Source organism: Anomalospiza imberbis, chromosome 13 (assembly GCF_031753505.1).
Source record: "Anomalospiza imberbis isolate Cuckoo-Finch-1a 21T00152 chromosome 13, ASM3175350v1, whole genome shotgun sequence".
NCBI lineage: Eukaryota > Metazoa > Chordata > Aves > Passeriformes > Viduidae > Anomalospiza > Anomalospiza imberbis.
Window position 1 is genome coordinate 13,417,281 of NC_089693.1, and position 17,233 is coordinate 13,434,513.

A 17,233-nucleotide genomic window follows, 5' to 3' on the forward strand; every position below is an offset into this window, starting at 1 on the left:
AAATTATTTTTTGCAGACTGAGGAAAGCAGAAAAGAAAACATCAAACTGAAGATCTAAGTTGAATAATTTCTTAAATGAGCCAAACTTATCCAGTGGCTGGAGCACAGGGAGCATGTGCTACTCATCCCAAAGCTGTTTGAGGGTTGAGTGAAACAGGCTACATCTTGCAGCACTAACTCATCAACTGCCATGGAGAAATTTTGCAGTGTGTACTCGTTCAGAATGTTGCTAGAGAAATGAGGCAGTTACAAGTGTATTTGAGAGAAAGGACCTGACTGTAATTAGGGAAGAAGTGTGCATTAAAGGCTTTTAAAATTTAATTTAGATACCAAATTACATCTCATTTCTCTTTCCTTAACAAACAACAAAAATCCTATGACCTAAAATAAGCTTCTTTAAACTCAGAACGGCAGCTATTACTCAGTGGCTGTATTGTACTATCATCCTGAAAATACCACCCAGTGAGGTCTTACTGAACTTGGCCTACAAATATATGAACCAATCCTTATCCTAAAGAGTTTGTAGTTTGCATGTTATAAAGTCTAATTACAGTGTGAGCACAAACCACAAAACCTCCTACAAGTGGCAAAAATCCGAAAAATCATGATAATTACAACCCTTGCTCATCCTGATTTTTTGGGCTATTTTTAGAACAGCATAGGCTGATGTGCTCTGAGCTTTTTTATATTTGCATTAAGTCCTCTGTGATTCCTCCTCTGAAATGTGTGCATATGCTGAGTCCATGTGAGATGCTACCACTGGCGCTTGTCATAAGAATTAAATCCCTCTCAAGCTTGTTTACAGCTCAGCACTTGTCATACTGCTCCCCTGAGCTTCATGCCTGGTTGGGTTTTTTCTTTCTCTTTGGCTTTGTGAAAGATTTAATTTCTTTTTTGTTTATGTGTGTACTTACACTTGCAGGTGCAGAAACCAAAAAAATCACTGCACCCAGATGTTCTGAAGTTACAGTAGCATATATACAGCTGAAATTAAGGAGAAAAACTGTAGCAGATAAACCCCATACATTCTGTAACATATTTAATAAACTTATCATGTTTCATTGACAAGAAGTCTCTCAATTTCCATTTTAGGAAAACCAGAATATTTTATAGTTGTTTTCTTTGCCCTTTTGCAAAGTTTTTCAACATCTGAACATGGTCCAATTACTCCTATTTTCAATTTCACTAATATCCTCTTATAATGGCTACAGACTCCATCACCACTACAGCTACTGTAAGCCAAGCTAAGCTCATTACTGAGTTTGCTGAAGCTCAGTTTCACCCAAATTTTCACTCATAATTTGAAAATTATATTGTACTGTTAAAAAAAAACCCAACAAAGACGAAACAACACCCCAAAAAAAAAACCCCAAAACCAACAAAAACCCCCTAAACAACCCTCTTGCTTCCGTAGTAATAGGAGCAGTCATTGTCTGGATTGCCTGTAGGGACTCCAGTTCTGATCTCTCACGTCTAGTTAAGCATGTCTCCATTTCACAGCTGCCACCCGTTACCCTTGCAATTCCTTTACCCACCACATACCGCAACAGTCCATGGAAGGTGAAAATAGCAGTAAGCTGTGGTTTCACAGGCACCTACTGCAGCCATCCCTCTACACACAGAGCAACGGCTTGTCTGCTTCACCCTCACAGCAGCGGCTGGCAGAGCCCTTCCCAGGCAGTAGAAGGGCTGCTCACACCTTTGCTCCACATCACCACCTGCCTGGAGAGCCTTTTCACATGCATGTTCCCAGGCAATCCAGGTTTTTCACACCTATGTGTGGAACAAAGGAATTCTTCTGTGAACTTTTTTCTGATCAACTTTTACCTTTTGACTTTTCAAGTCATGCACAATTTGCAACACAGAACTTGCTGACAATGGGAATAACAAAAATACAAGCATCTGATGCAGAACCCACTGGAATTTTAAAGGGCACTCTTGTGAAACCTAAACAGATGAATCTGCATTTTTTTTAGCTGTTTTCAGCTTCAGTAACTTCCTCCAGAGCTCCACTGGACACTATGTGGAAGAGCCTGATCAATGGTTCTGTGACATGACCTCTACAATCACAGCATTCTGCCTGCTGGCACAGTGGGGAAGTCAATATTTTTACTTTTATACCCAAGTATTTGTTGGGTTTTCTCTAGATTTCCAGCAAGCATAAATGTTTCCTTCTCTGCACGTTCAGCAGTGTAAATGAAGCTGACCCCAAGACTGAGACGAAAGTGGATAGTGGATAACACCAGTGAGGTGCAGAAAGTGCTTTTCACCTCCCCATAGCCAGATACATTGCAATGATGTGTATTTCACTTGATGGACAAGAACTATGTTCGGACCAAGTGAGCTTCATCAATTACTGATCTTTAACTAATTGGTGTACATTAAACTCAAGAATATCAGTTTATAGTCAGGTCAAATCTTCGTGCTGTGATGTGACTGGTAACAGTTTTGTCTGATGCTGCACAGAATCTCTTGTTTCTTAATATACTGAGATGTCTACTCTCATTAACCAAACTCTTATTAAATAAAAGACTAAAAGTAGAAGCATTTTGCTTGTACATGTTCTATATTCCACTCACAGTAAAGTTCCCATTTTCTGCTGTTTCTTATTGATCTTTTATTGCAATGAGACATCTTGGTAATCCAGTAACACTCTTTGTTTGCTGCTTTGTATTTTCTCTGGAGATTCTGTTCAGAATTCCTATCACCTTTAGCATCACCTATAAGGAAGAGAATACAGCTATTATGGCAGGGAGTCAGTTCAGAGTGGATATATTTACCCTCTCTAATTAAGGATAAGCACAAGACTGACCTAAACATTTTTTTCATACTTCCCTTTCCTTGTTCCCTGTATGTTTTGCAGGTTAACATACATGTAAAAGAGATGTGACCAAGGAATTCTCGTAACAGTGTAAGTAGTCTGTAAGCTCTCTCAAACAATACATGTTTTTGATGGAAAGAACCAACACATTAAATAAAGAATACATTAATATAAACCATAAATTATGTGAGAGGACAACATATTTTTATTACTGTCAAAATATGAATAGCAATTAACAGGCAACAATATGCTAAAAGTTTCCAAGATAGCTGAGTAGCTCACTTAGTCAAGAAGAGTGCTTGGATTAGTAAAATGCTCTAATTCAAGGATAAGGGCAATTTTAGAACAATCTGTTTAGACAAGTTTATGCTCAAAACAGCCTAAGGATTGCCTCTGAACTCTCATTTTTAATGTGATAAAAACAAGATCCTCTTTGTGTTTTATTACTCTGTTCAGGTACATCAGGGAAAATAAAATCAAGTTATGTTGTCATTATAGTTGCACATGACTCTGTGTGTGTACACAAAGAAAATAGGAATGCAGGAATAGTCCAATGTAGCTAAGGCTTCACATGACTTCCTACACTGCCACCATTTGTCGGTCAAGTTCTGTGTTTCTGAAGTTTTCCTTTAAGGCTGCATTATTCCTAACTACTCACAGTACCGGGATTCATTTTGACTGCCTCTAGTCTGTCCCACTGAAGTGATACCTAACAAATCCACTGGATTTCATTAAATAACCTGGAAATGATTCTATCTGCCTTCAACTTGTAAGCCCCAAGAAGTAGTGAAGTCTTTCCAAGATTAGGTGGAAAGACAAATCTTGCCTGAAAATCTGAGAAACTGGTACACAAAGTTCAATCCTCATTTCAGGCAGTAAACACACAGGTAATTTAAATACATACACAATTTAAAAACTACTAAGCATTCATGTTCCAATTCTAAAGCAGTAAAAGAGAGGAAAACAAGGGCTTCAATTGGTTGCTAGAATATCATGACAGATCCATATGAAAAACTCACACGAGGCTGTAAGGAACAGACCTGCAGGTGATTTTCCTTTAATCAAAAGGACTAATTCTTAATTACACTACTTAGGAGCAAAACAGATGAAGGTTACATTTTCAATACTGTCAGTATGAGACAACTTCCTTCATAAAGAAACCACTTTATTCACAAAAATATTTTGAGAAAACAGCCCTTTTGACATAATCGCCTAACACTGAGACTTTAGTGAACTTGAGTATGAAATGCAGCTTATTTACATTAGATTTATAACATAAGCAACCTGGCAATGCTGCTTAAAAATGGAGAATTGCTTGCTGAAAAGCTACTGGTTTTGATCATGGACCTGATCTTATTTTGGCCTGATTACAGCTCACACATGTAATTTGAGCAGTCAATTTCCTTAATATGATGATAAACTTGCCCAAACATAAATGCAGATACAGATATAACATCACTGTTATCTTTCCGGGGTTCAGAAAAAACTCAGCCTGTCTGATATAATGGTTTGAACAGGAAAGAGCCCCTCAACAAACCCAGCACATTTTTATGTCAATAAACACATGAACTTTATAGCACCTTGAAGGCACAACTACACTCACCTCCCTCCACCTATTTCATAGACAAACATTTTCCACTTTTTTGTGTTTTTTAATCTGGTGCAAAAAGGAAACACCAACTTTACAAGGTTAATTTGGGTCAATGAAATGACTGAGTACAAAATTTTGATTAGCTGTCTTAGAGCTATAGCAGTGATCCAAAACTCAAAGGAACTCTGCATAGTGCCTGTAAGCTAATATGAAATACCAGTGAACATACTTTCCCTTTTAGCACAGAATTAATTGGGAAAAATCCTACATAAAAACAACGTTCAGAGGAGATCATGCCATCCTTCATTGAGGGACTGAGAACTGTCCTTTTGAACTACATTAAAACCAGAATAAACATTTTCTTCAAAGCAAAAATCATTCAATGTAATCATAAAACATGCTTACCTTTTTATTAAGGGCATATGAAGCATCAAAATATACAGGATACAACTAGACAAAGTAGAGTTCACAAGCTGCAAAAACCAACACTAATGAAAACAAAAAGAGAACAATTAGGTATAAAATTGCCCACCACAAAAAAATCTATGTGGTCTGTAACAAAATTCTGCTGTCACAGCCTATGGTCACAGTCTTTAGTGGAATACTTGTGTATCTGACACTAGAAAAAACTGACTTTTCTTCATGCTAGCATATAAATAACAATGCTTAATGCCTGCAGAAATGCTTTAAGATCTTTTATTTAAGGTGTTGCAGAATACAAGCATTTCTCATGATTCTTTACCCTGACATTTAGTTTCTGATTCCTTCTAGAAGTAGCACGACAGAAATGAGATTTAACACATATTGCCCAAGGCTCTTCTCTCTCTCTGCCCAAGGAAAAGAAAAGTAGATAGTTTTTATAATAAAACTTTCTTCTTTAAAATACATCACCCAATATTTATAATTCAATATGTCCTACAATTGTATTTTTTTTGTATTTACTCAGCCATTCCATTTAGAAAATCTGAACCACAGGTGAACCAAAATTTCTCTCCCAAGCTGCACAAGACAAAGAGACACTTGGTTGCACTTGAGGAAAAGCCAAGTGACTGAATGTTCACAGATCATGATGATGACTGCAGTTTTCTATTAATTGTCAATAATGTAGACAGCATACACGTGGGACGTGACTTCCTTAAAAGTAAACACTATATAAACAAGCTGAGGTGAGGGGAAAGGGTGATCCTACTATGGACACTAAGAACTAAGTGACTGGTTTTTGGTAAGGCAATGAAAACTGAAATGTGAATGTCTCCTCCAGCACAAAAACAGAGGTGACACACTGTAAGAACTACTGATGGCCAGATGGAAAAAACAACTTCTAAATGACTCAGAAATAACAAATTGAATTATGTGCAGTTCTGTTCAGTTAACTGAAAAGGCATTAATGAAACTTGACTCTCCACAGCAGCTTCTGCCACAAGTACCAATTCAACTTGTGGGAAACCTCCCAGATAACACTATACAAATTTGTCTTTGTACTTGTGCAGTTTCCTACAGTGTTTATGAGCAAATCTATTACTTCATATAGGAAAAATAGTAACGAGTTTTAGATTTCCTCCTTCACAAAAATACCATGCCTGTATTTTCATGATATTCCTTCTCTGTATATGAAAAGCTATCTGATGATCTTGTTAGAACAATCAAGTTCTTGCACCTCCTCTTCCAGAAGGACCAGAAGATATTTGAGTGGTTTTTACGTAACATTACTTTTTGCATAAGCATTGTCAACAAGGTTTGAAACAAATGATATTTTATGTAATAAGCAGCTGAGATGATATGGATATAATTCTGCCAAATAAGCAGGTGTTTAAGTTCCATTTATCACCTTTTCTCAACACTATGTGGCCAAATCCTTCCAAATTCTTATTAAAATGGTAGATGTTTTAAAAGTTTAAATGCATAATAAAAGACACATGTGGAAATTTCAAGTATCGCAACTGGCTGCAGTTGAACTTTATCTTTTCTAACACCACATATCAGAGCATTATTCAAAATATATAATTTGCATGGAATATCACCAACCAGATTAAAATACTACAGATTTCCCTGGGTTCCAACACAGATGCATTCAGAACTCCCTTGATAACATACCCATCCAGTTTTGTAGTTGATTACCTGCTTTAAACTGCATAAAATGAAGCTTCACATTGAGTAACCTTGCATGTGTAAAAGCATGAAGACATCAGACTGGTTAACCAAACCACTATTTAATGATTTCGCTAAAATCTTTAAAGAACAAAGGAATAATGCAACTTATTCTTCCCAGCTTTTTCATGTGCTGTGGTATTTGAAATTCGTCAAGAGGCAGATCTCAAAGAGCTGTGAGTACATAAACTGTTCCACTTTTCTTTTTTAAAATCTTCTACACGTGCATGGATGACAACAAAGATGCAGTCCAAAATTTAAATTAGACATCTCTTTAGAGCTTGAAGGAACTTCTGAGGCTGTTGAGATCTGGTTTATTTAGAGGTCCCAATAGTAAACTGGATAGTCTCTAGATTTTAATACTGTTAGACTCACTTAGCAGCAGAGCTCGGTGAACTTAAGAGGACAGAGCAAACTTCAGTTGCAGGCTGATGGGCCAGAAAAATATCTGTATAGTCTGGAAAGGTTAGCACATCGTATCACAATACACGGGTACAAAAAATGTTTATGCATAGGCACTTGCTCATTTAATTCTAAAATAAAACGAACAAACAGACCAACCAAAACTAAACAAAAAATCCCCAACGAACCATAGTTCTAAAATTCACAAAAATGAAGCTACTTATTTCTTGGGAACTGTCACTAAATCTTTTTAAAAAACAGGAGAAGGGTATGCCCAAAGTTTCAAGTTGAGCATAAAATTATACACAAAGACAAATTTTTGTTGCAAATATTTACTCAAAAAGTAATAATTTACAGCAGTACTTTAACAGCTGTTCAAAACATTTAACATTCATTAAAAACAAAACTGTAAGTCAAAAGCACATTCTGAATGTTTCAAATGGAGCAATGAAATCAAAGGAGCAAGCTACTGTTTAATCATATGCATTCCTAAATCTAGCTAACTAGAAGACAAAAATAACCCCCAAAACCAAAAAACCAAACCAAAACCAGCAGCCATCTTTCTGTACATAATTTAGACAAAAAGTCCTGAAATTGAACTGCACAATTCTATTTTATATGCCCTTGTGTCCTATTTTTAAGTTAGCCAGTAGCAGCTGCAAAATGGCAAAATGCATGCCAGGTGGTGTTTCCAGTTTGGAGTTTTCCTTATTTTTGCTTAAAACCATTTTTACATCAAACCATACTTTGGTGTGACTTACAAACCATTCCTATGGGTCTACGGCTAAGAGTAATTAAACCAATGGTAAAAGCCTAACAGCTACAGTACTTTCAGCATTATGTCCTACTTTGTACAGCTATGTTTGGTATTTCTGCACAGCCTGCACAGTGAAAACCCCACAAATATATTTTTTTATTGTAATAATTTCACTTTCACTGAAAGTTTATTAAGGTAAGTTTACAGCCTGGCAGGATTACACCTGTACAGAGGTGCACGAATTCATATACTTCTGTTTACGTGCTTTTACAGACAGGAATGTGACACCAAGTTCCAAGGTTTATATTTACCTAAACTATCAGCAGACCAATAACCTTCATTATAAGTGTGCTCCATATCAGCATCAGAAGTGAACTCCTACTCAATCCCCAGTTCAATAATATTCACACTAAAGAATTTAGAAAAATACTTTCTGGGCGAACAAATCACCTTATCCTGGGCTAGTTAACTATAAAAAAGTTAGAATTTATACCTCTTTCAAGTATCAATCTAATAATATATCACATCCAAGAGACAGGAAGATATATTTTAACATGTTACCTTTTTGAAGCTTAATGAATTCAGTCATACATACACATACATGCTACCTCCATATGCAAACTTCCCTTTGGTGTCTCTTTCTCTTCTCCTCCCTTTTAAAATTTTCAGTCTTTAGCATCCATGAGCACACTCATCAGGAATGGTCCATGGTGTTCTTACCATAGTTTAAAACAAACAAAATTAACACAATTTCAGCTTGCTTCATTCTCATCTGTCTTGTTTGCAGTTGTTTCCATTCTGCTGGGATTGCTTTCTCTAGAAGTCTCATCTGTTTGTTCAGCGAGCTGTCCCACTTTCTTTGATGATGGTGCGACATTACCTTTTTGGAGAATCTCAGTAGCTTCATGCTCTAGTACTTCTGACGGAGTTAAAGGCTCCAAATGAATACTGCCTTGCTCACTTATGTCTGAACTAACAGATTCAGGTTCATCCCTCTTTCTCAGGAACTGCTCAAAACTGACATCTTCACCCAGTGTCAGCTTTAAGTCCCTCACATTCTTGGCTGAAAGCGCAGCTTCATCCCAGGTACGCACTTTAGTCTGCTCATTCAGGACAATGTCACCTGAACTTTGGCACATTTTCATCTCGCTTTCATCATGAGTACACTTTTGTTTGTCATCTACTAACTGTTTGCTATTAGCTGAATCACAGTATGCTCTTTTCTCATGCAAAGAATTCTTTGAGCTGTTGCCAGGGAGTTCCAAACTACAAACATTTTCCGTATTTGACAGTGATGAGTCTTCCCTCTTTTCAACAGATGCAACTTTTTTTGTTTCATTTCTACTGCATTCTTTTGTTTCATCTGAAGAGTCATGCTCTTGTTTGCTGAAAAAACCCAAAACAAGTTATTTTTAGATACGATTTTTATAATTTTATGTTATAAATGAAATAAAGCAATGCCTGGCTATGCTCAGCAAAGTGACACTCAGAGGGGTATTAAAGATTTCCTCTTTGAGATTTGTCATGAGACTTCAGAGCAAGAAAGGCAGAATTTAATTAATAGCTGCATTTTTCTCATCTATTTACAAACTCAGCCTTGTATTTAGCAGTCAATTAATACTCTAGTTCTTGTATTTCAGCTCCAGATAGGACGGTTGCATTTGTGTGGCACATAGAATTTCCCAAAATAACACCTGTAGTTCCTCTACGTCCACAGCCTCTTTGACACAGATGCAGATTAAATTGCTTTTTACCTTTATACCACCAACTGACTCTGCAATACTCATGAGAATAAAGCTAACAGCTGGAAATCTAAATCAACAAATCCAAAATTTATTTGAGCAATCACAATCTGGATTCACTGAAAAAGTAAATCTGTGAAGCAGCATTTTCAGTCACCTTTCAGAGTAAAACTGTGTGTTTATAAAGAGGAAGCACAGAAATAGAGAAGTTCAATTTTTTCTATAAAGATTAAATGGTAAAAGTTTAATACAATTTTTAATCAATCTGAAGTTTTTTCAGAATGATAAGCAGATGGAATTACCTAAAATGATGATGGTGACAGACAAAAAAAGTGTGGGGGAGAGGAAAGAAAAAGCTGGAAGAACAAGAATTTGTCTGATTTCAGATATAAATTCTATATACAGAGTGAAATTAAGAGCAAATTCTCTCAAATGAACTTTTAAAATTTAAATGGAAAGTAACAATCTGAACAGTAACATGCAGGAAAAAAAAGCTGTGAGAAACACAATATCACCACTTAGCTCATTAATCAAAATGCCTTTTTATTATATTTATTCAAGTGGTTTTAAACATTTTTTTGCTAAAGCCACTCAAATTCTGTAAGCAATACACAGTTCAGAACTCTTAAAAGGAAGAACCAATTCCTTGCTACATGTTTTCTCATATATTTTCAAGCTGAAAACCTACATATGTTCTACTCATTTAAAACAATTCCAGTGATTCACTTATATGATAAATGATACTAAGCTCTACAGAAAATGGCTATTCTGGAAAAGGAGCTCCAACCATTCAGAAATGCTTTCAAGTTTTTCTTTTATTTAAGTAAACTAATCCAAGAATATGCCATTTCCTACTTCTACTCTAGGTCAGAAGAATAATTTGAGCAGGAACAAAAAACTGTTGGGATATCCTTCAGTGGTGAAATTTTGGTGGTCACTGGGGTAGTCATAGGAATCTTTTAATCCTGTTACACTAACTTTCCATTTATTATAAGGAACGAACTCAAGAGATAGGCCAAACTCTTAACCAAATTACAACCTGTATTTGCTACTTTTGTCAAACAGAAATGTTAGGGTTTGGGGTTTTTTCCTCATTTAGTGGAGTAGCTAAAGAGTAGATCGCATTCTCGAATACACAATTTATGTATCCAAGTTCTCTCTTAAACATCTAGAAAGAAAAGGGCAAAAAAGGTAATATTGGAAGGAAAACTCAAGACTAAGTCCAGTACAAAAGCCAATGCTCAGAAGCACCCATCAGCTGAGGCTGACATAACTGGTTTGTCGTAACTGTTCCTGATTTCTTCACCTATTCCAGAGAAACACTTCAGTTATACAGAGCCATATATACACTAGTTCAATATTTAGAACTCTTTTCATATGAAAATCTAGTCAACTCTTCATGAAGCAGTGCATACACATATGACATTTGGGTGCTATTTTTCAACAAGTAGCTTGAGGGCAAGATGAGTTGCAGAGCTAACAGGCACAGTATTGTGTTTTATGTGAGAAGTTTTGAACAGATATGCAAAAACAAAGCAAAAAAAATGTTTTAAATAAAGGGATGACTAATAACTAATTATCCCACAAAGAGCAGTGTTTCCATACTGAAAAACCCAGATGGATTATATACATCAAGATTCACATCAAGTAACTCCTCAAAGAACAAATATGCCCATAACGTATAAAACAGATTGATTACAATCTTTTTCACCTTCTAGTAACCAAAATCTCAGCTTCATCCACCCAGCCCCCTTTTCTCACTCATTTTTGCCAAGACACAGAAAGGGAGAAACAAGTGGTAGGGGAAGAAAATAAAAATATATACACATATATACACAATTACCCACAAACAACAATGATCTTTCAGATCGCTAAGCACAACAATAAGTTCCTTGAGATAGAACAGTTCTCCAAAGAAATAATTTCCCTCTGCAATGAACTGCAGATGAATCAGCAGACTGTAGCAATTGTGATAATCTAAAATACCACACTAAAAGAAAAATCATACAATATTTCAAGAATTCATTCTGTTAGTATGTCAGTAGCGGACAAAGAAAAGCCTTCTATCCAGTACTAGCAACTAAAAGTACTCTTCTAGTACTCTGTGTGCAAATAGGACTGGTTACAGTTAAGAAAACTGGAAATTCAGCCATCAAATTACAGGAGAATGCGAGAATATTAACAGCTGTATTATACAGAAAACAGGATGGCAGTGAACAGTTGGAATGCAAAATCTGACTTCTGTTTAATGAAACCAAGGAGTCCAGGTTCATGACCTGACCAAGTATGGGATCTATTAATGAACTGTCTGCCATTGAGTCTATCTGAAGTCAGGGCTTACAGTAACACCACTTCAAGGGAGCAGCAAAAGCCATAGCTCTGAATGCGAGAGATGAGACTACCAAGTACGAACACCCCTGTGGCAAGCACATTTCTCTCTCTCTCAGGGTTTTTATAAAGGTGCACAGAGAGAAATGAAAGAGAAAACAATTTCTATTTGTGCTCCTTGTTTTTCTCTTGTGGAATGTGTTTGGAGAATTGTTTACCTGGGGTGAGCACTTGGTTGGATCACGGTGGATTGTTTGGGCCTGATGGCCAATGAGATCCACCTGTGTCTGGACTCTGGAGAACAGGGTCACGAGTTGTTGGCAGTTAGATATGATAGAGAAAGTAGCATGTAGTTTTTAGTACCCTCTTTTACATAGTATATTAAGGTATTATAGCATAATTATAATAAAGAAATCATTCAGCCTTCTGAACTGGAGTTAGACATCATCATTCTTCCCATTGGGTTCACCGACATCTACAACATACCCCCACCTCAGGGGACAGAAGCTTAAAAATTAAAGCAATTTAATTTTCTTTTTTCTCATTGTACAGAAAACATAAGATTTTGGTGCCAAGTGAGGCAGAGGAAAGATAGGCTCTTATCACTTGGTGTTTCAAAATCCTATTAGCTCAAGCTTTTTTGCTGCATTATTTAGAGTATTTTATATTGGTTATATCATATTAGGATTTTAAAAACAATTCAAGGAAAATTTCTACAGCAAGAAAGAAAAAAACCCAACCCTATTAAACAAGTGACATTTACACATCTGCATACAGAGTAGTTGCAAAGTGTGTGCAAACACTCCCTTCAGACTGTGGAAAAGGATTCTCCAGGTAACAAAACTTGTATTACAGCTGCATTTACATTAACAGTTTTGTGTGATCCATTCCTTATTGTTCCCACATAACTAGTTTGGTTTAAAAGGCAGTACTGGGGCATGCAAACTACATTTCTTTTTTGAGGAAAATGAACTGGAAGCTCTGATCCACAAGTGCTCCAACCCCTAATGGAGCTGAGTCCTCAAGAGTCCAGACCAACACGGGATGTTCCAGGCAGCTCTGCGTGTGCGTGCACAGCATGAGCACTCTGTCCAGGGAACACCAGTCTGCTCTGAAATAACCCCTCTGAACCTCAATGCAGTGAAAAGATGCAGCCTTTTCAGTGTCAACTGCTTTCATCTCCTGATCTGCTCCTGGGGCACTCATTACTTGATAATATCAACATAACTACCTTGGGTTAATAACAGAGAAAAGTGTGAGGAATGAGAATCTCTAGCGCTAGAGTTACAAGACTCCAAAAGTCTGTCTTAAAGCCTATGAAACAGCATCAAAGTTTTCAGCAGAAAGCACAGAACAGATTGATATATTAAAATAATTTTCATCTACTTCGACACAAGGATAGGAAGAAATAGTACATCATATTCACTAGAATTACAGTGACCATTTACTAATCTGTAGCCTAAAGACAGAGAGAACTTCTAATACCTGAACCCTTTAGTCTATTAAGCAAGCATTTTAAGTGAAGGCAGAATTTCAAATAATTTGACCCAAACTGTGTATGACAGAATAAAAAGTGATGAAGCAGACAGAGTTACTCTGAAAGCAGTTAGTATTTTTTTTTCTTTAGAGCACTATAAATGCCTATATAACAAATAATCACAATTAAGTTTTCACTAAGTTTTTAAAGGTTAAATTTGCACCAACAACTGTGAAAGATCATTAACTGGGACAATATATTTCAGGCTGTTGAATCTGGAGTAATATGAAGTATAAGTCTATCCACAATATGTACCAATAAAGAGTGTAGACTTTCAATTCTTTCCCCAGACTGACATTATTTAAGTGTAGAGCTGTAATTACTAGTTACCCAACAATTTCACACATTTGCTCTGCTAAAAATTTGGTTGAGTATGCTTTCTATAAATGACATAGGTTTTTAAAGATGTAAAGAAATAGACAAGAATTAACACTTTATACTGTATTTTAAAATTGTTTCCCAATTGTCCCAGTAATACTGTTAACTCAGACAATACAATAAAAAAAAGTTGGTCAATTTATTTAATATCCTATAAATTTTGATTAATTTGCTGTTTAAGCATTACTTACAATGTGTTTTGACACTTGGAACCTAAATTCTCCATGCCTCATTGAGAAAGTATCTTTCAACTGCCATTGAAAATTTTCTATCATAACAAATGTCATGAAAATGCTAATCAAACATTTTTTGCCCAGTTACCTGATAAATAACACAGCATATTTTATTTTATGTAGTTGATTTCAAGATGCAACTGATCATTGTATTTACCTTTCAAAAGTTGGTATTTCTGTTTTTCCTTCAGATAAACTAGTATTGAAATTTTCTGTAATAATTAACGATATTTCCTTTATTTTACATCCATGAGCAGCTGATGACAATATGAAGTTGTAGAAATATTATCACATTAATATTCCCATGAATCTGTTATGTAGCAGAGACTGAGCACAGATCTCAGTAAAGAGGTTTCCAAATAGTCTTCCAAATAAAAAAAAAAAACAAAACCAAAAACTAAAAAACCACCAAAGCCCACAGAAACAAAGCAAAACTAGAAAGCAACTATTGTAGCCTTGTCCATAAATAAACAATTTCAATTATGTCTTAGTGAACAGGTGAAAACTAAGTCTGGACAGTTTTCTATTTGGACAGAAAAAATACCTGAACTAAACTTGTGCTTTGCTAGCACAAAAAGGGCAAAAAACATGAAGGAAAAGCAACTTGAAATGAATATATTTTGAAAGCATTACACAGGGTTTGAGCCCAACAAATGCTATTACATTAAGTGCAAACATATTGAAGACTCAAGAGAATGCTTGTCACCGAAGAAACTTTTGAGTCTCTATTAAAACTTATCCAATGAAAAAAACTTTTTAACTCTAAACAATATGAACAAATTTTTTCTTCGATTTTTAGAACAGTAGAAAACCATGTGAATGAAAACTGCCATTTAGAAACAGCCAATCAGTCTTCTAAAAGCATCTTCCACACTACAGGGTATCTCACTTATTCTTATTTAGGAAACCCTAAGTGCCTAAGTGACAAAAGTAATTACTTAGACTTTTTTTTTCTGTGTCAATACAACTGTAACTTAATTTTGGTTCAAAAATAGGAAAGGACACTGTACATAAAGATGAACATTAAAAATTATCATTTCTATCACGTCATATTTAAAACCACATATACAATGATACATACTTTCAGCAAAGTAATTTTCCCCCCACAGAACTGGTATATTTTGTTTCAATGAGGCCAAATTACACAGCAAATATTTGAAAATTGTATGGCAAAAGTTAAGCTTCTTCTAGATACTAAGATACTCCTTGCAATATGGCTATTGCACAAAACCCAAACACACGTGAGCCATGCTAAGAAACAATTTCCAACTCAGAATTACTGCACTCTACCTTCTCCTCTCCTCTGCCCTGGCTGACCTGTTTGCCCTTGAGAACTACCAGGAGAGAAAGATTTCTTGACTTATCTCTCAGAATTTTAAATGTGATGTTTTTAAACTACCCGATTTGTCCATTTGTATTTTTGGTTCTTCAGCACCCTAAGGGTCTGTCCTTCGACCACCTGCTGTGTATTTCAATATACAGCCAAAATGTCACATCTGGCTGCAGCAAAAGCAACAGGCATTCCATGGCACCTTGGAAAAAGCAACCAGAGGATCCAAACGCCCAGACCACACAGGCAGACAGACAGCAGCTCACTGTTCTGAAAGGTCCTGGTTCAGGTGCTCTGTAAGCTCAGTCAGTTAACATCAAAGAAGCTTTTGCTCTTCTGTGTTCTCTGTCTTTTCTAAATGTAAGGGCTACAGTGCCAAGTTTGGGTTTTGCTATGTTTTTATTTGGAGTTTAGACAAAGAATGTCATATTTTTTGTTTTACTTTTTAAATAAAAGCCAGTATTATGGAACACGATTCTATGGAGAAAAAATGCAAATTTGACAGACACCTTCTATAATGCTGAAAAACAATATGGTATAAAAAACAAAAACTAAAGGAAAATACACCTGAAGTGGTAATGGAATCTATGGAAAAGGTGTGTCTGTGTAAGTGAATCATTCTTAACACTTCTGAATGAAAATGAAAGGTCTTCTCATTTCCACAAAACCATTGCTTCTGTTAAAGAAATTCACCAAACCCTTTGTATTTTGGAAAGCTGGCCAGCAATGCTACAAGACAAATCTTTCCTAGGTCTGAGGACTTCTCTCACTCTCTTACCATCAGGGATTTCTGTAACAAGACTGCCCTTTCTGAAGGGCGACAAAAACACAACTTCTGAAAAAAAATCTGTAAAAATCAGAATCCAAAGATGATATTTCTGAAAAAAACGCTAAGAATATTTACTGATATATTTAAGATCATTTAGATTCTGATTTAGATTAATATTTTAGATCATTTAGATTCTGATAGGCCTCAAAAAATTACAGTTCAGAGTCAATATTAATCCAGATCTCACAGTAACCAATTTCCAGGTTCTCTGATTATGAAGATACATAAGGAAGAGAAACCATTCCTTCATTGGAAGCTGACATTCAACTCAGCCAAAGGGACTGACTATAAACTGCACATCTCTGGTGTGGCAGCCCCACCAAAGGTGTGCCTCTGACACAGCCCAGCTTTCTGCAGTAAGGCACAGAAAGCTGCATTCTTACACCATGCAGATCCTCTGAACACCATGACTAGTAATTTATGTATAATTAAAAAAGAATTGTCTTGGATCTTCACACTAGATACAAAGTTCAGAAATACTCTCAGACTATGTGTAGAAAAGACAAGGTATTCCCCTCAGCTGAGCTGTTTTCTCTCTAATGGAGATTGCGGTGTGGATAACGAATTCAATGTTTTAAAATACTGTATGGTTGAAATAGAGATAAGGATGAAGATACTTACACTTAGAAAGCAATTTCCGAATCTGAAACTGATTTTTAAAGTTGATACTTATGCTGAGCTTAAACATACTTCAGAATTCTGAAGTGTTTTATTGGGTGTACAGAAATAAGAAACTTGTTTCATGTAAGCTCTTCCAGTTATCTTGCACCAGGAAAACCAGGAACCAACAGTCTTAAAATAGTGAGCATTACTTTTATTCTAATTCTACCTGAGGAATGATCTCCTCCTCACTAGAAAGGCCTTTTAATCATGACTGAAGTAATTTAAGATCTGAAATGCTAAATTAAGTGCATAAAGCTACCTGACTAATCCCTAATATAAGTTCAGTTTTCTTTCATTTGTCTGCCATAACCCAAACACCCAGAACAGAGCTGTAGTTTACTTTAGGACAACTGTAAAACATTGCAGCTGACCTCCAACTACTATCTGGAGAGGATGCTTCCTGCAAAATACCTTTACAGGCACAGTCCATACATTAGATGAGCTATAAATTATTTAAATTTATTGACTTTGAAA

The 17,233-nt window shown here is 35.9% G+C and overlaps 1 protein-coding gene across 9 annotated transcripts in view; it reads right to left on the minus strand.

The window, feature by feature from the left end:
* Positions 1–7,278: 7,278 nt before the first annotated feature.
* Positions 7,279–17,233, minus strand: part of ZNF280D (zinc finger protein 280D) — a 49,295-nt gene continuing 39,340 nt past the window's right edge. For 8 of the 9 annotated variants that reach the window (XM_068204032.1, XM_068204037.1, XM_068204034.1 and 5 more), the window contains one exon: positions 7,279–9,105. In XM_068204032.1, the coding sequence (XP_068060133.1) occupies positions 8,472–9,105 (634 nt within the window). In that variant the 3' untranslated portion in view covers positions 7,279–8,471. The remainder of the gene's footprint in view (positions 9,106–17,233) is intronic. The other variant, XR_011003816.1, reaches the window with a different exon arrangement.